The sequence below is a fragment of the Lactuca sativa genome, chromosome 2 (genome assembly GCF_002870075.4).
Source record: "Lactuca sativa cultivar Salinas chromosome 2, Lsat_Salinas_v11, whole genome shotgun sequence".
Taxonomy (NCBI): domain Eukaryota; kingdom Viridiplantae; phylum Streptophyta; class Magnoliopsida; order Asterales; family Asteraceae; genus Lactuca; species Lactuca sativa.
This window is the reverse complement of record NC_056624.2, coordinates 230,387,260-230,409,761: the sequence shown is the minus strand read 5'-3', so window position 1 is coordinate 230,409,761 and position 22,502 is coordinate 230,387,260. Positions and strand designations below refer to the sequence as shown.

Here is a 22,502-nt window from a genome sequence, read left to right as displayed (position 1 = left end):
GAATAATCAACTACCGTTGACTTCTAATTATACATTCGTCACCCGAGAACCGAATAATTTTGCAAAATATATCATGTTATTTTCATACCATAATAAATAATGTATTATATATTTTTAAATTCGCAACAAAACTATATAAAAATATAATTTGTAGTACAGTGCAAAACCTAAAAGTGCAGTACACTTAAAAACCCTAATTGAGAAGTATGGAAGATACAAGATGAAATGTACTTGCAATGTGAAGTACTTGTACTTCGTATGTAACCACATTGACCCCCATTTCTAATTAAAAATACTCCTTGGTAGTCGTAATTTAAAATTGGATACTCAACAATGAATTTATATAATGTTGTATCAAATTATGTGATAATTTAGATTTTTATACTCAAATAAACATCTAAACATATAGGTTAAATTATTATTATTATTATTATTATTATTATTATTATTATTATTATTATTATTATTATTATTTAATAAAAACCATAGAAATATTATTGTTTATTTTTTAATTTTGCACCGTTTATTATGTATACATACTTTTAAGGGTTAAATTGTTTAGTCAGCTTGCAAACTAATCAATTTATAAAAGTTTATATTATATAACAATAGATCATCTTATTTTTTACAGTAATAAACACTACTTTTCTGATAACTTTTAATAGTAACTTCTTTTTCTTTCTTAATTAAATAGCTATCAAATATGCATACTGATAATTAAACACCAATTTCAAAAATTTAAAATACAATATGTAAAAGCACATATTTATATTTCGAAAAAAACATAATAATATTTAAAAAAATATATTTATGATTTTAAAAAAACATATAAAAATGTGTTTATACTTAAAAAATATACCTATACTCCTAAATACATACACACTTATATATATATTGGTGATTTTATATCACTAATATTATTTAAGTGTAATGAAGTTAATTTGTTGATCAATGTCACTTTGACAATTATTGAACAATTCGGTATGTTGCGGAGTACATATTTCTTTAATTTTGTCTTTGTTGAAAGTATACTACTATTTAGAGGCGAAGCCGCTGAACTAACGGGGGTCAGGGAACAGCGTCCCTGGGAGCGGGGTCTAAGGGGCAGCAGCCCCTGGTAGGTTCCAAGGGGAGAGCCCCTGGCTGGAGTCGATTTATAGACTCGGTTTTATGTTAGTTTGTGACAGGTAAATGCCTCAGAAATCCGTATTTTCTTTAAATACACCCAGTTTTGTGATCCATTTATAGACCCGATTTTATGTTAGTTTGTGACAAGTAATGTGACAATTTTGGACAGGAAGTTGTTTTCCTGCAACTACCATATGACAGTTTGAAGACAACAAGTTAGTTCCTGTTATATGATCAATTTCGAAATCATTTTTTGGCTACAGATTTCATAACATCTTCTTCATTATCCATTCCAGAAAATAGTGAGTTTCATCCGATTAGAGATTTTGAGTGTATCCTCGATATGTTTTAATTTGAAAGTGTTTCACAACTCTCATTGATCCAAGTATATCTATACCCCGATTTTCTAACAAAGATTAAAGCATTCTGTGATCATGGCAAGTAGCGAATCTGTGAAGGACATGACAAACAAGTTTGACAAACTGAACAAGTTTGGAGGGCAAGATTTTCGTACATGGCAGAAGAAGATGCATTTTCTCCTCGCTACTCTGAAAATGGTGTATGTTCTGAGTACACCCATGCTAGGATTTATTGAAGATGAAACTTTGGAGGCAACAAGAAGAAGGTCAAAGTGGGATAATGATGACTACATCTATCGTGGTCATATTCTCAATGGTATGTCTGGTTCTCTATTTGATAACTATAAAAATGTTGAAACTGCAAAAGAATTGTGGGATTTTCTTGAATCCAAGTACATGACTGAAGATGCTTCAAGCAAGAAGTTTCTTGTAAGTAACTTTATGGGTTACAGGATGACTGACTTCAGGCCTGTTATGGAACAATTTCATGAAATGTTAAGGATCTTGGGACAGTTTACTCAACAAAATCTGAAAATGGATGAAACCATTTTTGTGGCTATGATCATTGATAAACCGCCTCCTTTCTGGAAAGATTTTAAACATAATCTGAAACATAACAAAGAAGAATTAACTTTGACTCAATTTCGAAGCCATTTACGGATTGAAGAGTCCTTAAGGACTCAAGAACTTGATAACAATCCTTAAGGCAAGAACCAAGTTGGTTCATCTTCTATGAACATGGTGGAAGGAGAAAGTTCAAAGAATCCCGAGAAGTATAATGGAAAAAGGAAGTTTAAAGGATAGGATGACAAGTCTTCCAAAAAGAAGGCTAAGTTGGTTTGTTGGAATTGTAACAAACCGGGCCACTTCAAGAAAGATTTTCGTTTTCGTAAAGTGAACAAGGATGGTGATGGACCAAGTGGATCCAAGGATCCAGAAAAGCAACAAGGGATGAGATTGTGTCTCAACATCAACATTGTTTTAATATTGAAGAGGATCCAAAGACTTTCAGTGAAGCTATGGCTTCGAGGGATGTTCATTTCTGGAAAGAGGCAATTCAAGATGAGATTGATTCTATAATGCATAACAATACTTGGGTATTGTCTGATTTACCTCCTTTTGCAAGGCATTAGGATGTAATGGATCCTCAAAAGAAAAATGAAGTTGGATGGCACAATTGATAAGTATAAAGCAAGATTGGTTATCCAAGGCTTTATACAAAAGGAAGGCATGGATTTCTTTGATACTTATGCTCTATTGCCAAAATTTCCACTATTAGATTATTATTAGCTCTTGCAGCTATACATAATCTTGTGATTCACCAAATATGTGAAAACTACATTCTTGAATGGTGACTTCGATGGGGAAATATACATGAAACAACTTGAAGGGTTTGTGATGCATGGAAATGAACACAAAGTGTGCAAGTTGAAGAAATCATTATATGGTTTGAAACAAGCACCAAAACAATGGCATCGAAAGTTTGATGATGTTGTCTTGTCTAATGGTTTTGCATTAAACCAAGCTGACAAGTGTGTATATAACAAATTTGATACTTTTGGTAAAGGAGTTATGATTTGTCTATATGTGGATGATATGTTGATTTTTGATACTGATTTAGAAAAAGTTGATAAAACCAAGAAATTCTTATCATCTAATTTTGAAATGAAAGACCTAGGGGAGACTGAGGTAATTCTTGGTATAAGAATTAAACAAGGAAACAATGGGATTTCAATTTCTCAATCTCATTATATTCAGAAGATATTGAAAAGGTTTAACTTTGAAAATTGTTCTCCTGTTAGCACTCTTATAGATCCTAGTCTCAAGCTTCTACCTAATAAAGGATCTCCAGTGTCTAACTTGAATAATCAAGAACTATTGGTTATCTAATGTATGACATGATCAATACTAGGCCTGATATATTATATGTTGTGGGAAGGCTTACATATCATTGGTAAGTTGTGAGTATGGTATTCAAGTACTTGAAAAGGACCGTGAATTATGGTTTAACTTATAGTGGGTATCCTTCTGTTTTGGAAGGTTATTCTCATGTCAGCTGGATTAACAACTTAGAGGATCACTCCTCTACAAATGATTGTGTGTTTCTTCTTGGAAGAGGTGTCATTTCTTGGGCATATAAGAAACAAACTTGTTTTACTAACTAAACCATGGAATATGAGTTTGTTGCATTGTCTGCTGTTGGTAAAGAAGCTGAGTGGCTAACGAATTTGATTTATGAAATTCCACTATGGCCAAAACCAATATCTACCATTTCTATCAGATGTGATAGTGTTGCAACATTGGCTAAAGCTTATTGTCAAGTGTATAATGGGAGGTCTAGACATTTAGGTGTTATGCATAGCATGATTTGTTAGCTCATCATGATTGGTGTTATATATGTGGAGTTTGTAAGACTCAGTTGAACTTAGCCGGTTATTTAACAAAAGGGCTAGCTAGAGATCTTGTGCACAAGACGGTTGTAGGGATGGGTTTAAAGTCCACCTAAAATCTTTTATATTAAGATACCCAATTCCTATCTAATGCAATATTAGATGCTGAATTCAATGTGGAAAGCTTGATAATTGAAGATTGGAATATATTACTATCATCATCCCAATGTATGTGTTTAGTACTGCAAGTTAAGGAGGTGCAAATTTTATTTTTAATAGTTCTTTGAAAAATTGCATTTGCAGGTGCTAGAACAAAAGAATTACCTATATAAGCACGAAGTTTAGCTGCTTCAAGAAGTTGGGACTTGACTTTGATATGCTTATTGAAGGATGAGACACAAGCTACTAAAATATAGTGTTAAGTTAAAACTTTGAGAATGTAAATTGTTGTGTATATTATCTTCATGTATTCACTTAGAATAGAAATGATTCAATCTTTAGTGACACCCTGATATCCGAATATTTGGAATGAGTAATATACTAATGTGAAATTCAATCGTCACGATATTTCATTTATGCATCAGTTTGTTGTTGTTATGATTTTAATTTTAAGTTAATCAAGATTACACTTAAATAAGGGAGGTTTTGTTGGTGATTTTATATCCCTAATATTATTTAAGTGTAATGAGATTAATTTGTTGATCAATGTCACTTTGACAATTATTGAACAAATCGGTATGGTGCGGAGTGCACATTTGTTTAAGTTTGTCTTTGTTGAAAGTATACTGCTATTTATGGGCGAAGCCCCTGAACTAACGGAGGTCCGGGGACAGCGCCCCTGGGAGTGGGGTCCAAGGGGCAGAGCCCCTGGCTGGGATCGATTTATAGACCCGGTTTTATGCTAGTTTGTGACAGGTAAATGCCTCAGAAATCCGTATTTTCTTTAAATACACCCGGTTTTGTGATCCATTTATAAACCCAATTTTATGTTAGTTTATGACAGGTAATGTGATAGTTTTTTGACAAGAAGTTGTTTTCCTACAACTACCATATGTCAGTTTGAAGACAGAAAGTTAGTTCCTATTATATGATTAATTTCGAAATCATTTTTGGGTACAAATTTCATAACATCTTCTTTATTCTGCATTCTAGAAAACAGTGAATTTCATCCGATTAGAGATTTTGAGTGCTCCTTCGAAATACTTTAATCTGAAAATGTTTCATAACTGTCATTAGCATACTCACCTTGTTTAATTCTTGTTTAGGAATTCCTAACTTTCTTCTTAACCTTTGCTACTTATGCTCTTGATAATAAATCATTATTTGGAATAAAAAAATGGATTATTTAGGTTCCTATAAACAGTGATAGTGTATTGCACTAAGTTCATTGTTCCTTTGGCTTTTTAACTTGTAAATCTCTAGTGATATGACACATATACCTTCGCATCTTTATCTAGTTATCCTTTAGGATTTCTTGACATGTCATGCATCTAGTCCTCCTCTCCTTGCTTTGCTTTGTAATTACATTTAGCTTAGTTTTGTAGTACATTTAATGTGGCTACAAATCTAGACAGCAAGATCTCTTTCTACAACTCACATTCCATGGTATTTAGGTATGATTTATCATTGAAACTAGCTACTTGTAACTTTCTCTCTCTCTCTCCCTCTCTCTCTCTCTCTCTCTCTCTCTATATATATATATATATATATATATATATATATATATATATACACACACACACACACTTAAAACTTATGTTTATACCAGAACATGACATTTTAAAAAACAAGGGTTGTTATAATGGTGGTGGTGATGGAGAAGGTGGCGGTGGTGTGGAGTTGTTGCCTTGGTCGGAATCTAAACTTGATGAATGGAGAGTTGTATACTTGAACACCGTCTTTGTTGATATCTCCATCGGGTGAGACGGAATGTATTTCCTTCACTCCTCCTATTGTTTCCACATTTTCTCCTATTGTTTCCACCCTTTTGAGCCATATATAGTATATCCATAATGGCCATTAGGCCATTACTCTCATACCAATTTGCTATGAACTAACTTCTAAAATAAAATCAAAAACAAGAAAATGAATTCAAAAGCATCTTGTATTGATTGAAACACTCACAATACCAAATAAACAAATTGTAACCCTAATGATTTTAGTGGTTCAAGAGCCAAGCCTCTTCCAATGGTAAGATTCCTCGAGTTCACATAAAGATAAGATGATGCTACTCTCATCGCTATTATCTTTTATAAGCCACTGTTGTAACAAACTAAATAGCATAAATACCCAAAATACCCCTCCCACTAATAAGATGCTTTATATTTTTCTGATTTTCCAGCTTACCTACCCTTTCTAGAATATTTGACTAATATCAGAAGTATAGCAGTTCTGTACGTTTTAATTTACGAGACTTCTGAAGCACACCATCTATTTGATGATAATCCTATGTGAAAGTCCTCCACTTGTTTGATAATAATACTGTATGAAATTTCTAGATGCTTAGTCACCTATCGAGAGCATAATTAGAAGTTTAGGAACAAGAAATCGCAGACAGTTGATAGCCAAAATGTTACAGAAACCCTGACATGCTTTTGAGAACAAAAGTTCCAAAGAAATAGGAAAGGTATGTTGCGGTTGAAATTCCAAATATACCCACAAGAATTCCAGGAATTACCAAAGAGCCCCAACCTTTGGCTGTTGCCATCCCAGATGCTGTTGTAGGACCTCCAATGTTAGCATTTGATGCTAAAAGTAGTAACTTTAGGTCTAATCTGAGTAACTTTCCCAGTCCAAGAATCACAATAAGATGCACTGTGACTTGAATAAAGGCAAACACAAACACACTTGGAGCAACCATGATAACATTCCATATGCTCCCACTCACACCCAATACAGCAAAAAATACCTATATCATCAACATCAAATAGTTAATGTTATGAACTTTGTAAACCTTAAGTTTGGTTAAGAAAAAACAAAAAGATTTTCTTGAAATACCTGAATTGAAATTGCAGCAACAACATCACCAGCAGGTGCCAGGTAACCAATTTGTCTTGGAAGTAAAGTTGCCAAAATCACAACAGTTGCAGTAATTGCTGGAAGAGTGCCACCTGGCAATTTTAAAACTTGAATGATATGTGTTGAAACTTTGCAGATTGCAAAAGAAACAGCAAGTGCAGTAGCTGTTTGTATTGTGGCCACATTGCCTTCCAAATTATTTCTCGGATCTGCCATTTGACATAAGTTAAAGGTGCATAGATAGACATTCAAATAAAGGGAGGTGGCAATTTAAAAAAAAAAAATGAGGTTATTTATTATTTTAAACTCACCTTTGGTTGGTGGTAAAGCCTCTGAAGGAATTTTAGAGCCTAATGTAAACAACACCATGAAGTAAATCGCACATATAACATTGTCTGCAGCTACACCTGCAGCAACAACAGATGGAGAAACACCAAGTGCATCTGATACTGCAACATAGTTTATAGCTACAAAATAGACAAAAAAAAAAACGTAGCTTTAGTTTTAGGTTAAAAATGCAGTAAATGAAAAATACCACATCTTTGGTTAGCAATATCATTAATTACCTCCTCCTATATAACTGGCCATGAGAGCAGAAGCAATCTTCCAACTATCTTGACCTAGTGATCGCATAGGAACAATCAAGAATGCTACTAGTGTTCCAAATGTGGTTGCAACTGCCACATTATAATAAATAAAATGTAAGTTTTTCTTAGTGTTACAAGAATGATATTTTCAAAGAAGCATCTATTAAAGCATGCTTAAACTGATAACTGTTTGTATAACAAATATGACCTGATCCAATCAAAAAGGCCAAGAGGAGCTTCCCAGTTGATTTTATCACATTGCGCATATCAGCTCTGAACAGCATCAATGGGATTGTCAAAGGAAGAATGAATTCCATCACAATAGAGTAAGCATGTGCTTCGTGAGGAATAATCCCCATGTTACTGGCTGCAAGGCCCAACAAGATGCTCACAAGTGCAGCACTAATCATCCCCCCAATCTTGGTTCTCTCTGACCTTTAATTGGATATTCAAACACCTCAAAATCCACATACACTTAATTACCAAAATCATGAAATTCAAAAAAGGAAACAAATCTAATTGATTGCAGCATATACAACTTTAAGATTGCAAGCAATAGCACATCTACTGTACCCAAAAAGTCAATGGATCCGTACCAATCATTAACCTTCAGATTTTAGGAACTGACTCTTAAAAGTCAGGATCTATATTCTGAAAACGCTAGTGAATGATTTTAGGTGACAGTTTATTTAAGGAGCAAAGGAAATAATACAGTTTCAATCTTATAATTGATCAAAAGAATGAACAGATAATCTCAAATTCACAATAAGCAATGAGAATAGAGAAATTGATTACCATAGACCAAAAGCACCAGTGGCGAAGAGAGCAGTCCATATGCCCCAATGGTCATTAGGCGATATCAGAGGGAATCTCAAATTAGAGCTAGCCACTACACTTCGATTGAGTGTAGGTATGTTTTCCGACGATGAGAAGCGAGATGTTTCGAGCGAGAAACGTCTCAAAGTGAACGTACACAGTTTCGGTTCGGATTTTGAACTGTTGGATGAGATTAATGAATGAGTACAATATTGGCGGTAAGAGAGCGACGGTAACCGAAATGACGACGCAGCGGCCGTCATGAACGGCGACGACGACGCCATTAATGGTGAGATGAGCCTTCCGAAATACTTGCTTCATCAATTTAGCTTTTCCTGTCCTTGGATTTTTATGTGTGTTTTATGTAGATTGCCGGCACCTGTGTTTTGTCAATTGGAGCTTTCCGATATCAATTTTATCCAGTAATAAATAAACAGGGTTGCCGTGTGTTGGCACGGATTAACACAGGCCCAAAAACAAAACCGAAAATATAAAATAATAAAACTGAAATTTAAACCGGTTAAAATAGTCTAGTCTCGACTCGATTTTGGTATGAGACATTCTCAAAGTCAACAGCCCAAAGATTAGGGCTCTTTGGTAATTCGTGTACGTCTTGTGGGTATAGTTTGATTGCATATTTCTTTGAAACTTTTATTCTCAAAAGCATGTAACTTTAATATTCCGTTAAAATAAGTATACTATTGTATATACTATTATTAATCGTTAAAAAGATGAGAAACAGTACTCTTTTTTCTCTTTCTTCTGTTGCCACTAAAGTTTACCTTTTCATGAAAAAGCCCCAATTCTTCACTTCCTCCTTTTCCTTCTTATCCGTTTGGGTCACCGCCTTGCCGCCCTCCTCGTCTAATCAAATTCGTTTGCTTTTCTTTATTTCCTCTTTCTTTCTGCTTACGTCCCTCTCCGCCTTCTCTCTCGCGAACACAAAGGCCACCGCGACCGCCAACGATATACTTCGATTTCCCAATCGGTGTACAATAATATTCTCCCACCTCCACCGTCGCCTACCTTCATTAGGGTTTCCTATCTAATCATCTCTCTTTTCTTTCTTTCCTTCTTATCCCTTTTGGTCGACGCCTTGCCACCCTTGCTGAAGCAAAATGGCTGCTTCTTCTTCTTCTTCTAACACCATTTTTTGGGGTTTTTTCGTATATTTGTCTCTCGCACACCTTACAATCTTCATTTTGTTTCAGGTGTATGTCGTCTACATGGGTAGCTCCGACAACCAAGACCCGGATCGGATTTTGATCCGAAAACATCAAATCCTCACTTCTGTTCGCCTATTCTCATATGCTTTCCTGTCAATCGGTTAACAAGTTTACTCAGATTCTTTTTTGGTCATTTAATCATCGAATTTATGTTACAGATAACACAGATGGGATTAATCGTTGAAGCCTACGATTTCTGCGTGGAGAAGAAAAGGGGCGGTAACCAAACTCCGACTCAGACATTGATGGGGCTTCAAAGTAAGAAATCACAATTAAATGTATCCTCCTTCAACACAAAACGTCAACTGGACAACGTATCAGATGCTTCTCTCTTGCAACTTAGTCCATCCGTAACTTCACAGTAAAATATTTGGCGAACCTTCCCTCCACCGCCTCATCTCCGTTTTTTTTCTTGGACGAAGATGAACACAGGAGGAGTTTCTACCCTACTAATCCGATTCCGCCTTTCTCACCCCTAGATCTTCGATTGTGAAGCATATGTTTGCACCAAATTGATTGTTTGGATTTCATCAACACATCGACTGGGACGTAGTCAAAGCCTGACAATGATGTTGTTGGTGATTGAAATGGAATCCCATATCGGAGAGAGAAGACGGGAAACGGGTCAGTCACTTCATCTCCTTATCTATTTTTTCCGATTTTCAATCTTTGTTCATTTCCTTGCTGATGCCTATACCATCACCGCCTTCCCTTCTTCTTTCTATCAATTTTAGGGTTCCTTGATGAGACCAGCACACACTATTTCTAACCAGATTTATGGTTAGTTGTTTGTTTTATTCACAATTTCTGATTTTCTTTTACATGATTTTTTGCAGGAGTCTATGCCTAATACCCAATATGCAGAATATTGGTTCAAGTTAATTCAATATATTTCAAAACTTGACTATGATTATAGTGTTTAATACATCTTGGTTTTCGTTTTTGAATTGTAAGAATTTTATTATTTTTTTGAGTTGTTTTAATTATTTATCTGATTTATACGTTTTGGATAATTTGAGAATCTATATGTTATTGTTCGTGGTTTTCTTGTGTGTTTTAGTTTAGTTGATGTAGGTTGTCATTTGTTTCGTTGATTAGTACTTATGATCTTCTATTTCTCTTTTGTTGCAGATTTATCTTCCAATACACCTTTTTTTTATCAGATTGGCCTTCCACCAGAAACATTTTCATGTATTTGCTACTGGAGATGTGTTAGAATGACAAGTCTTGACCTTTGAATGGACTGAAAAACAAGGTTACTTCTTTGTTTCTATATCTGTTTTTTTTTTCTTTGACTTTTTAAGGTTTGGATTTGTTGTGCTTTTTAGTCTTTACAAATGTTGCAACCTAACTAACGTGTAAGGGGGGAAATTTTGTTATTCACTTAAATATTTCTTATGGGCAATTACGTCTTTTCACAGCATCCTAAGATTTGTAAATTGGTGCATTACGTACAACACTTGGTGTCGTAGGTATGTTTTTTTTAAGTATTGCATTTGTATGATAATTTAAAATCATTAATTTGGATTATATTTTTTAAATAATGTTGCCTTCTACACTAATTCAGGTACATCCAAGTATGATTCATGATGTTTTTCATACAACAAATACTGTTCTCATATCTAACATAAACAAAAGCTTTCAATTTTATAGATATCTTAATAGATTATCAACAATCTAAAATCTTTGTTACTTGCTGAACTAACAAATAATTTATATAATTGGAATTTAGTTATTAGTTTCGAATGAAAAAAAATGATAATTAGTCATTGCTTTAAAATAGGTTAATCTTTTGTTATTTGGCAATCAACACGCCACAAAAAAATGTTTAATAATAATTTGCGCATTTTAGTTAATAGTTCTTGAGCTTTAATAATTGGAAATTTTTTGTTTGTATACAAACTATCAATTTTCCTGCCAGAAACAGAAGATCTTCAGGGCAATGGATAAAAATGGACATGCTTAGATGAACTGCCTACATTTTTAGGCGTGCAACAAAATAGGTATTTAAGGCGTGTAATTTTCTTGATTTAATGCTATACCAATTGCTACAAGGTTGCACAATCTGAATTTCATTATGCTGTACAGATAAAGGAAAGAGTGATTAACATGAAAGGGGGTTGAATATGATGAAAGTAATTCCATTGATTTTAGCACCATGAATGGAATGGCATCGAGTAACAGGTATACTGCAAAATTCCAGAATGGTGTTGGATTTGATAATGGAAATGGTTTATGGTCAATGAACAACGGTTTGCTATTGGAGGACAAGAAAGGTTGAGTAGATCAAATGGGTATTTATCAGAGTTGGCAGCTGCAGCCTTTGTTTGTAGAGTCAGTTGTTAAAATAATTATTAATTTTGTATAAATTAACTTAATGAACATTACTAATTGTGGTTTTTTTTTTTAATTTACATTAGGGAGGTGTCCAGAGAGTTCATTTGCTAGATGGGAGTATATCTGGAGTGCTACTGAAGGAGCTCTTTCAAAGAGATGGAGTAGGGATTATGGTGGCTAGGTATGTTATATGTGTATATAAACCTAATATATCTACACATAAAACATTAGATTTAAGGTTGATATATTTATTTTTGTATTTCTTAGTGATCTTTATGAAGGTACCAGAATGGGAAAGGTAGATGATCTTCCTGGAATAAGACAAATTTTCAAACCTTTAGAAGATTCTGGAACTTTGGTCAAGAGAACCGATGAAGACATGTGCAAAAAATGCAATTTTTTTAAAAAATTCTTTTTAATAATGTTAAATTTGTTCTCTAAGTTACTAAACCACAATTTACATTTCTGTTGCACCATTTTTACCTGCTATTGCAAGTCGAACAAGTCGGTTGTCGTATGTGGCATCCATGTTGGCAAATTTTGTTCATATTATGTTGTTTTTTTATAAAATGATTGACAAAGTAGAGAATCCTTTCTCTGCTCTATCCCTCCACCTCTTCCGTTTTTTTATCTGTTTGAAGGCTAATATCAACTTCAATTTTAAAGCTGATTTTATTTAATATATTTTTATGACTAGGTATGAGGGTCACTCCTAAGTTAAACCATTTTTCCTATTACAAATATTGAAATGGAAAACAGATAAGTTGCAAAGAACATGCTATTTAATTTTTGATGGTGTTGATTTACCCATTTTTGAAATTATTTTCAGCTGTTGTACCTGAATGTGATTTCCAAAGAAGAACCCCACAAGAAAATAGGTGTGGCATAAGGTCTCTTTCTATAAAACCCTCTCTCTCTTTTCTATTTTATTTGTGTTAGATTTGTGACAGGTTTCAGATTCTACTCTGATTATTGATATGGATGTTCCAGACTTCCAAATTGCAGGCTTATGCAACATATATTAAAGGGAACTAAAAGAAGACCAGAATTGGCATGTTGCATACAAACTTGGAACATGTTGAGATGTAAACAATTAAAAAAAAATATCAGCAAAGAATAAATTCAATGCTTGGAAAGAATTTTGTCATTTTATAATGGTTGGTTCTAAAATTTGAATTTTGGAAAGATTTTGAATTAAGTTATAGCATTGTACTTTTAAAGTACCCTTTTTTATTTTTTCTTTTACATTAATTTTATTTTTTGTTTTAGAAAGTAATATTGTGTTTAATTTTTTTATAGCCTTTGAAAATGATGCAACAATGTCTCGCTCTGGGTCAGGAAAATACTAGAAAGAAGTTGTTAAACATGCGGTGGTCTTGCAGTTTTTTTGGTGAAATTTATTTGCTTTGAATAAAGGAATTTTTTTTTGGCTGATTTTGTAATTATTGCACTACATATACAACTTGAAATAAGAAAAAATAAAATGACTCAGCGCCCAGGATTCCCATCTAGTTATCATTTAATCATCAAAATATGCAGATGGCATATTGCATACATGGTGTGGTGGTGTATATGAAAACCGGAAAACATTTTGTCCATTTTGCTACCTTAAGTAAGTTAGACTAATTCTAGTAAGTCTACTATTAACAAATAGATCTCTGAAATTAACATCTCGGTTTCAGTAAACAAAAAAAATACACGGCACTAAACATTATTTGTATGATGATGTTACAAACGAAAACAAAAGCTGTTTACATAATTACATGTATTGAAGCACATAATTTCCAAAAGCAACTCCCAGAAAGGTAGCAATGGCAATGCCAAAAATGCCAGCAAGAACTGCTGGAACAATCAAGGAAGTCCACTCTTTAGCTGTGGCCATTCCACAAGCTGTTGTGGGGCCTCCTACATTCGCATTTGATGCCAACAGCAATAACTTGAGCTCCAAACCAAACACCTTTCCCAAACCTAGAATAACTGCTAGATGAACTGCCAGCTGGACAAGAGCAAACAAAAATATACTAGGTGCTGTTGTCACCACATTCCATATGTTCCCACTTGCCCCAATCACAGTGAAAAATATCTGACAAAAAAAATTAAAAAAATTAATAACAAATATTGGGAAGATGAATATGTTGCAACGGAGGTTCACCTGCATTAGGATTATGGCCATAACCTCGCCAGCAGGTGCAAGGTGAGTAAACTGCTTTGGGAATGTTGTTGCCAAAACAACAACCACAGCAGTAATGGCTGGAAGGCTTCCTCCTGGAATGCCAAAATATTTTGTTATAAAACTTCCGATTTTGCAGATGCCAAAGGATACAGCAAGGGCTGTAGCAGACTGCAGCAATGGAAGTTTGCTCTTGGATTCTGATTTCACATCTTCTTCAACATCTGTCAAACTTCCACGTTTATTTACAATTCAACATAGTATAATATTAATAACAGGATTCAAAACCAACCAGTGGTTGATGTTGAACTCTCGGGAGGGATTTTAGCAGCTAGTGCAAACAATGTGGTAAAATATACTGCACAAATAACATTATCTGCAGCTAATCCAGCAGCTAAAACTGAAGGAGTAATCTCTAGAGCTTCAGCAATGGCAACATAATTGACAGCTACAAAGTAACATAAACAAAAAGCAGTCATTAGTTATATATATATATATATATATATATATATATATATATATATATATATATATATATATATATATATATATATATATATATATATATATATATATATATATATATATATATATAATTATAGAAGGATTCTTTAACAAACTAATTACAATGTTCATTACCTCCACCAATATGTCTACCCATTAAAGCAGCAGCAATTTTCCAGCCTTCTTGGCCAAGTGGTCGCATTGGAACCATCCAATAAGCCACAACTGTTCCAATTGTTGTTGCCACTAAATGAATGGGCAAAGCAAAGATTAAAGTTAGAGTGGGATCAATCATAGTTATTAGCAGTCTGTGAAATTGTAACTTATCTGTTACAATATTACCTGATCCAATCAAGAAAGCCAAAAGGAGCTTCCCTGTTGACCTAACAACTCGAAAAAGATCTGCTCTAAACAACAATAGGGGGACAGCTAATGGCAACAGATACTCGAGGACAATTGGATAAGCCTTCGCTTCACATGAAATAACCCCTAAATTACTAGCAGCAAGTCCAATCAATGTGCTCACCAATGCCCCGCTTAACATGTTTCCAATCTTTGTATTCTCTGACCTTACAGGTAAAATCAGTATCGTCTTCTCATGAGTTTACGAAGATCGTTTTCTATGTAAATTAGACAGTTGGGAAGAATTAAGTATAGATTCTAGGGGAGAGAGATTACCAGCTACCAATAGCGCCGATGGAAAAGAGAGCAGTCCAGTTTCCCCATTGATCTGAGGGTGAGATTAGCGGGAAATTCAAGTTTGCTCTGACCTTTACACATCGACGACTTGAATTGCCATTATTCGGATCAACCACAAGTGGCGAAGATAATATGACTTTATCTTTGCAGGCATCAGAACTATGATTTCGTGATAGCGAATGACGAGGTCTCAAATCACAATTATTCGTCGAATGACAAGTCAGTATGTTTTGGTTTCGGCGGGAAGATAATTGCCACCGCCGCTGTAAAGTCGGACACAGAGACGGCAGCTGAAGATAGAGAAGATGTGACGACATTCTCTCAACTGATAAAAGTGATTAACTGATTGCCAATAGCCGAGTCCGATTAAACCTAAAAGCATACAATTTCAACACTGCTTCTTTGCTCGGATTCTTCTACAGCCGCCGCATCAGATCAGGAAGTACTTCAGTCGCCGCCGTGGCATCAAGTCCGGGATTAGTAAATATATAGTAAGGAAGTACGACCTTTATTGAAGGTATCAAATGTAAATACTAAATTCGGTGAATCTGAATTTACTCGATTTTGGACATACTTAGGAAGGAGTTTTTGACCATATGTTTCTGAAAAAATTAGGTTGGGGCGCGGTTTGTGACCGCGGTTCAAGCCACGTCAGCCAAGAATGCAGTCTTAGTCGTACTGCGGCTAGAAAATACCGCGTTGTTTGATTGGTCCTTGGGTTTTGACTATTTTTTTTTTACCATTGAATGGTCTTTGTGGTTAATATATATATATATATATATATATATATATATATATATATATATATATATATATATATATATATATATATATATATATATATATATATATATATATATATATATATTACCATTTTACACAACATTTTTACACAACCTTTAACCATATCTCTACTCCTTTTCTCTTTTTTTTTTAAATGTTATCTTTCAAACGACCCAACAAAAAAAACACCAGTCAGAAATACCAACACCCCAATACCTTCATTTGATCAACCGATTTTCTCATCTCCGTATTACCATTACGACGGTATGTTTCTGTATTTTCCACAACGACTAGCGTAACCACAACCACAAACACCACCACTACCACAACCCGACCCGGATTTTAATCAATTTGATTTTTTGTCTCAACCCGAGTTTGTTCAACAAACACAAACAGAAACGGTTGTTTCTGATTTTAAACCGGAATTCGTTACAGAAACTCAGCCCACTCGAGCAGCAACTAAAAGAAAAGAGAAGGCGGAGGCTAGATGTTGGGAACCTTTGGAAGCGTTAGTGTTGGCACAATCTTGGATCGATATTTCAGAAGATGCGACGGTTGAAAAAGACCAAAAGCATGACCGCTTTTGGATTCGCGTTTTACACAGGTTCCATAAAGGAATGAATTGTGGAGAATACCGTTCAAAACATCAAGTGTACTCCAAATGGGGGAAGATGAACAAGGAAGTCATGTTGTTTAATGACTTGTGGAACAACATGAAACGTCAATGGAAAAGTGGAGAAAGCGATGAAGTGATTTTGAAGAAAGCGTTGAAAGTGTATCAAAAAGAAAATCTGAAGGCTTTCAAGTTTCTTGAAGTTTGGAATTTTTTGAAAGATAACAGGAAATGGTTGAGTAGCAAAACATCAGACGAGCATATCGACAGTGGGTCAAAACGCAGCAGAACATCTGAGTCCGGCCACACTACATTAGATGCTTGTGTTCAATTTGATCTGAACGAAGATGAACCTGTTCCAGTTTCACCACCTTCCCGACCAATGGGAAGAGACAAATCAAAAAGCAAAGGCAAAGGCAAAGCGTCAGATTTAGATTATTTGAAAGAAATGGGATCTGACATGAATGATATAAAAGACAGAATTGACAAGATTTTTAAAATTGCTTCTGAAAGAGAGTTTCGGAAACAAAGGGAGAGCGACCTGCGAATACTAGCGATAGACACGTCGAATATGACCGGGGCCGAGCTTGAAGTGGTTTTGGCGATGAAGGAGAAGTGAAAAACTGTTACATCAATCGTGGCTAATTTCTAGTTTTTTTTCAAGTTTTTAATCGTTTCGTGTGTGTGTTTTTTTTTAAGTTGTACGTTTTATGTTTCTACTGTGTTTTTCTAAATTTTTAGTTTTTTTTTTTAAATCAAGTAATGTATGGTATTTGTATTTTTAATTAATGAAATATTTTCTTTTTAAAATTATGTTTTTTCATTAAAAAATAAGTTTTATTAAATTAAAATAGTTAACAAAAAAAAATAAAATAAAATAAAATAAAAGTGTGGCACCACTCTTTTGGTGTGTGGCAAGAAACCACACTTGTGTGGTATAAATTGACATGACGCTTATGTGGCGGGAGAGAAAGTGCGTTTTCGATGTCACCACTCCCTCCAACCTTATGTACGTATACTTTTAAACATATTTGTTATTTACTATTTTATTTTATTTTTTAAAACATGTGATCCTTTTCTTCTCCCACAAATTAAAGCCACTTTATATGTATTCTATACTTTACTATAACAAATTTTTTATTTATTTAATATATTTTTTTTTTTACTTTTCTTTGCTTTTAATGTTTATTAATTGATTTTTACAAATCACTATAACTAACAAATCTTCTTATAAAAAATTAAAAACCAAGAAACAACTATTAAAATTTAGATCAACCAACAACTTTTTAAATTTAAACCCACAAACATCATCTAACACTAAAATATTTTAAGTACAAACCCAACAATCATTTGTTACAAAAGACAAAAGAAAATAAGAAACATTCCAAATAACTTTGATTCGATAACTACTATTGCAAAAATAATAATAATAATAATAATAATAATAATAATAATAATAATAATAATAATAATAATAAGATATAAAAAATAGGATATAAAGTTATACGAATGAAAAAATATTGAATGTCTTAATTTACCTTGGATTAAATAAACATTTTTTTTGTGACCACTTTGCTTACAAATTCCACAAAGGTTCGCTTTTCTTCCTTCTTTAATGTCCATTTCATTTCGAAGTCTTGTTGAGCGGGGATGACCTTTTTCATTCTGTAAGAGCTCAAAATTTGGAAATAATTCTTTAAACAAAGATTGTGGCCAATACGCTTCATGAGGAAGTGGGGAAAATTCGGAAGCCCAAGTATCACAATATTTTACAATTGAGTAACATTTATCAACATATTGCCACCTATTCAAAGAAAGTGTGGCACATGCACTCAAGACATGAGAACAAGGATATTTAAACACTTCCCACTTACCGCATGTGCAAGTTTTTTGCTCCAAATTAACTACTTGCACATTTCTTCTTCTTTGAGTTATCAACTCAAATATACATTTCTCTCGATTAAAAGATCTCAAGGAATGTGCACTTGCTTTTGACATTAAAGCTACTTGTTTGAGAAGAACATGAGGGGTATATGCATCTCCATTAGCCCGTGAACTATTTCCTAAAGGGCGTCTCACCTCAAAGTAATGCACCAATCTATAAAAAGTAAGTTGGACACAAGCCGTGATTGGTAAAAAACGGGCACCTTTAAGGACACTATTAAAAATTTCCGATAAATTTGTTGTGAGCAACCCATATCTCCTCCCACCATCATGTGCAAGTGTCCATATATCAAGTGGATGACTTTCTAGCCATTGTCTAGCTTGTGGATTTAGCTTCCTAATTTCTTCCATGGTCAAGTTAAATTTTCGAACTTGATTTTGACTCCCGGCACGATAAGCTAGACCTTTCAATTCTGAATTACGAAACTTCTCATAAAAGTTGTTGATAAAATGATGTAAACAATACCTATGAAATAAACAGCAATAATGTGAGTTATAAAGGCTAAAAAAATAAACATAATGTGTGTTATAAGCAATACCTATGAAAACCACGTGGCTCTAACCATGGCGATCCATGTTGATTGACTGCCTTTAGGATTCCAAGATGACGATCAGAAATTAAACAAATACCTTCACGTTCTTTTACCACATGAATCTTGATATAAGAAAGAAACCAATTCCAACTATCATATGATTCATTTTCTACAATTACAAATGCTAGTGGCAAAATCTGATTATTACCATCAACTCCCATTGCAATCATCATCGTTCCCTTGTACTTACCATACAAATGTGCGCCATCAATGCTAATCACCAGCCGACAATGTACAAACCCCTTAATAGAAGGGGCAAAAGCCCAAAAAACACGTCTAAATTCCATGGGTTCTTCATTGGTTGAGCTCGAAACTAACCACTCAACTATAGTCCCCGGATTGAACTTTTGAACTACGCATAGAAATTTGGGTAAAGCAGAATAAGATTCTTCCCAATTGCCAAACACTTGTTCAATTGATTTCTGTTTTCCGGTCCAAACCTTTTTGTATGAAGGAATATAACCTAATTTATCAACTATTTCGGCTCTTAAAGCAGGAATAGTAATTGAAGGTTGCTCTTTAATAAGATGTTTGATTTCTTGGGCTATCAAGCTTCCATCTAGATTTGGATGGTCTTGCGAAATATTGTTGTGTAAACAAGTATGTGGACTCGTGTACTTTGCAATTTCAAAATATCCACTTCGTTTTCGTTTGATTGCACGAACTTGCTATTTGCGACCGGATTGTAAATGTAACTTGCATCTTATGGTCCATAGAGTTGGACGTGTCACAACAACTTCAAACTGTTTATGTGTCCTAATACTATAAAGCTTGATAGCCCTAATAAGTTCTTCCTTATCCTTGAAAAAATCTTTCCCTAACTCTTGTGTAAAATCATTTTTTCTCGCTAATTGTGTCACAATCCAATTGTTGTCGGTGGTTATATTCGTTTCTTCTATAATAGTAAAAGTTGAAGGAACTTGAAAGTTGTTGTCAAAAGCGTGTTCATCATCTTCTTCTCCTATGCCATCTTCTTCAAAGGCTTCATTTGCATCAGCTTCATTATCATTTGTCATTGCATTGCTCGCCACGACAACTTGAGAGATTGTATAGAAATTCTCATTTTGAACAATGTTTGATATGACATTAACATCCATCTACCAAAAAATATAACATAACAAACAATCAGAACATAAATGAAAACTCAAATTTTCAAGCAAATCTAATTTAATTCAAGCAAATCTAATTTCATTCACTGAAATTTTGTTCACTGTGATGGAATGGAATCTAATTGCATTCACAAAAAATCTCAAATACTCACAAATGTAGACAATAAATCCTAACTATGGTGGAAGCTATTACATTTGGAATCAAAAGTTTCAGTAACAACAACAAAACAGAGAAACAATCGGCTATTGAAGATTAAGTTTCAAATAATCGAACCTATGATGGAAAACGAAAAAAGTACAGAAATTGAACATTAAGGTGCAATAGAATCATTTCTTTAACTGATTATTGAACCTGTGAAGGAAGATTAAAGTTCAAAAAATTGAACTAATTGAAGAGTGCTTCTTACCTGTGTAGTCGCAACCTCCGACTACCTTCGAGTCATCGGCTGCAGTGGAGTCGTCGGATTTGTCGGAGAAGAAGGTCTAGCCAGAGAAGAAGGTCTGAACGAAGAGGGCATCTCTTCCTACGGGTAAAAATGACGTTCTGAAAGAATGAGTTAGGGCACGGTGGTTTTTTCTTTTTTTACTGAATTACCAAAAAAAACTCATTATAGTAAATATGTTTTAAAGTATACCCATTGGGTAATATGGTTAAAAACTCCTTAGGAAGTGTTTGTTTTTTGTCCGCGGATCTTCTAGGTCTCTTTTGTCTGTGTGGCGCAGACCACACGCAGATATTAGCCTTCGCAGACTGTTTGTTTTTTTGAAGACTGCAGACCTAAAAATGTTTGCGCGCCCTCTTCTTGGCGTAGATGTGGAGCAGAGTCTACTAACATCTTCAGACATCTTTTAGCCTAAAAAAACACATATACTTTTTTTTCTAGTTTTTTTGAATTTATATTTATTCCAACTTTAGTAGTGATAAACAATTTGGAAAAAAAAAAGTTACAATACTTTAAAAAAAAGTTCGACGACACAAACATGATATTTTTAACAAATTTATAAATAAAATTTTATTATAATAATGGTCGTTGAAATTGTTTAGTAGCTTGTAGATTTTAAAAAAACAAACAGTCTTCTTTTTTCAGACTACAGACGTTTGGTCCACCTCTTCTGTTGCAGAGGTTTACAGATATGGTCCGCAGACTGCAAACATTTTTCCTTAGAAAAAACAAACAACACCTTATTTACGGTGAATCTCTTCTTTTTTTTATTGTGCCTTTTGCGACCGAAGTGTGGAGATGGTTACGCATGTGGACCTGTTTGTTTCCGTTTTCACATATGTAGATCAGAGATTTTATCTGGATTTGGGAATTTGAAGCCGGATAAAAGGGGGCTTAGGTTGGAGAATGTTTTGGTGGATCTGGAAGGCACATAATAGATAATAGATAAAATATAGATCTAAGTGTTTTTATTTTGATAAGTTTGATTGATGTTGTAGTTCCAATTTTTCAAGTTTATTTTATAATGTTCTAGCGTCTTGTTAGATTGTTTTAATGTATTCCGCCGTTCAAAAAAATATATATTTATTTGAAGGCTGAGAAATTTGTGTTCATTTTACTAGTTATAGATAATGTTAAATTAACATGTGTGCTAGCCCAACGATATCAGGTGGTGTCTTCCCTCCTTGAGGTCGAGGGTTCAAGTCCCGTGGTGGACATATGTGAAATTAGGTGTTAGTTTAGAAGTAGATTATAATATTGTATTTGCCAGTTCAAAAAAAAAAGATAATGTTAAATTGTTCTGTTTAATTAGGTTAAAACTAAAACTGACCATACCTATGCGGGTTAGGGTGGTGTATTTCATTTATGATAGCTTGTAAATTGTAAATTATAATGTTTGTCTTGATTCTTGTTAGCGTATTCTATATTATTTAGTCATTTAAAAAAATATGTTTAACAAGCTTCATCAACTTATTGGGGCGGTATCATATAGATAAAATTGCAAAAGTGGTCCCTATGGTATGTATTTTTTTGGTATTTTAGTCTAAACCACGGTTTTTTTGGATTGGTAGTCCTTTTGAGGTAGTTTCGTTGTGTTATTGGTCCCTCGGTAAACTGAAATGCCTGTAATACCCTTGGGGTATTTATTTTCAATTTTTCTTTCATTTTTTAAAACCTTATATTCATTTATTTATTTAAAAAAATAAAAAATAAGTGGGCCCTCTCTATCTCTCTCTCGCGAGCGAGCGAGCGAGCGAGCGAGCGAGCGCGCGCATAACCTACA

At 34.1% G+C, this 22,502-nt stretch overlaps 5 protein-coding genes, 1 long non-coding RNA gene and 1 pseudogene across 7 annotated transcripts; 4 read left to right on the top strand and 3 right to left on the bottom strand.

Moving 5' to 3' along the window:
* The first annotated feature begins 1,562 nt into the window (after nucleotides 1-1,562).
* On the top strand, nucleotides 1,563-2,192 carry LOC111888443 (uncharacterized). Its single transcript, XM_023884613.1, has one exon. It carries the CDS (start codon nucleotides 1,563-1,565, stop codon nucleotides 2,190-2,192), a length of 630 nt encoding a protein of 209 aa, XP_023740381.1.
* A 4,118-nt stretch (nucleotides 2,193-6,310) lies between these two features.
* On the bottom strand, nucleotides 6,311-8,735 carry LOC111888470 (uncharacterized). The gene is made up of 6 exons (XM_023884642.3): nucleotides 8,278-8,735; nucleotides 7,691-7,917; nucleotides 7,462-7,572; nucleotides 7,207-7,362; nucleotides 6,875-7,104; nucleotides 6,311-6,785 (listed from the first exon to the last, which is right to left on the bottom strand). Exons 1-6 carry the CDS (start codon nucleotides 8,580-8,582, stop codon nucleotides 6,450-6,452), a joined length of 1,365 nt encoding a protein of 454 aa, XP_023740410.1. The 5' UTR covers nucleotides 8,583-8,735; the 3' UTR covers nucleotides 6,311-6,449.
* A 370-nt stretch (nucleotides 8,736-9,105) lies between these two features.
* LOC128125900 (uncharacterized) lies at nucleotides 9,106-11,530 on the top strand. 2 transcript variants are annotated; one of them, XR_008230481.1, is made up of 4 exons: nucleotides 9,106-10,148; nucleotides 10,361-10,473; nucleotides 10,656-10,779; nucleotides 10,946-11,530. It is a non-coding gene; the product is annotated as an uncharacterized LOC128125900 (long non-coding RNA). The 2 variants fall into 2 exon arrangements; XR_008230482.1 differs by having other exon boundaries at nucleotides 9,107-10,148; nucleotides 11,446-11,530.
* A 110-nt stretch (nucleotides 11,531-11,640) lies between these two features.
* LOC111888471 (probable amino-acid acetyltransferase NAGS2, chloroplastic) lies at nucleotides 11,641-12,474 on the top strand (annotated as a pseudogene).
* A 1,030-nt stretch (nucleotides 12,475-13,504) lies between these two features.
* LOC111888469 (uncharacterized) lies at nucleotides 13,505-15,753 on the bottom strand. Its single transcript, XM_023884641.1, has 6 exons — nucleotides 15,214-15,753; nucleotides 14,878-15,104; nucleotides 14,671-14,781; nucleotides 14,324-14,479; nucleotides 14,014-14,255; nucleotides 13,505-13,944 (listed from the first exon to the last, which is right to left on the bottom strand). Exons 1-6 carry the CDS (start codon nucleotides 15,549-15,551, stop codon nucleotides 13,621-13,623), a joined length of 1,398 nt encoding a protein of 465 aa, XP_023740409.1. The 5' UTR covers nucleotides 15,552-15,753; the 3' UTR covers nucleotides 13,505-13,620.
* An 881-nt stretch (nucleotides 15,754-16,634) lies between these two features.
* LOC111888442 (uncharacterized) lies at nucleotides 16,635-17,249 on the top strand. Its single transcript, XM_023884612.2, has one exon. It carries the CDS (start codon nucleotides 16,635-16,637, stop codon nucleotides 17,247-17,249), a length of 615 nt encoding a protein of 204 aa, XP_023740380.2.
* Nucleotides 17,250-18,290: 1,041 nt separating this feature from the next.
* LOC111888441 (uncharacterized) lies at nucleotides 18,291-20,264 on the bottom strand. Its single transcript, XM_052769103.1, has 4 exons — nucleotides 19,905-20,264; nucleotides 19,114-19,835; nucleotides 18,505-19,040; nucleotides 18,291-18,295 (listed from the first exon to the last, which is right to left on the bottom strand). The coding sequence occupies exons 1-4, from the start codon at nucleotides 20,262-20,264 to the stop codon at nucleotides 18,291-18,293; spliced, it is 1,623 nt and encodes a 540-aa protein (XP_052625063.1).
* Nucleotides 20,265-22,502: the final 2,238 nt, after the last annotated feature.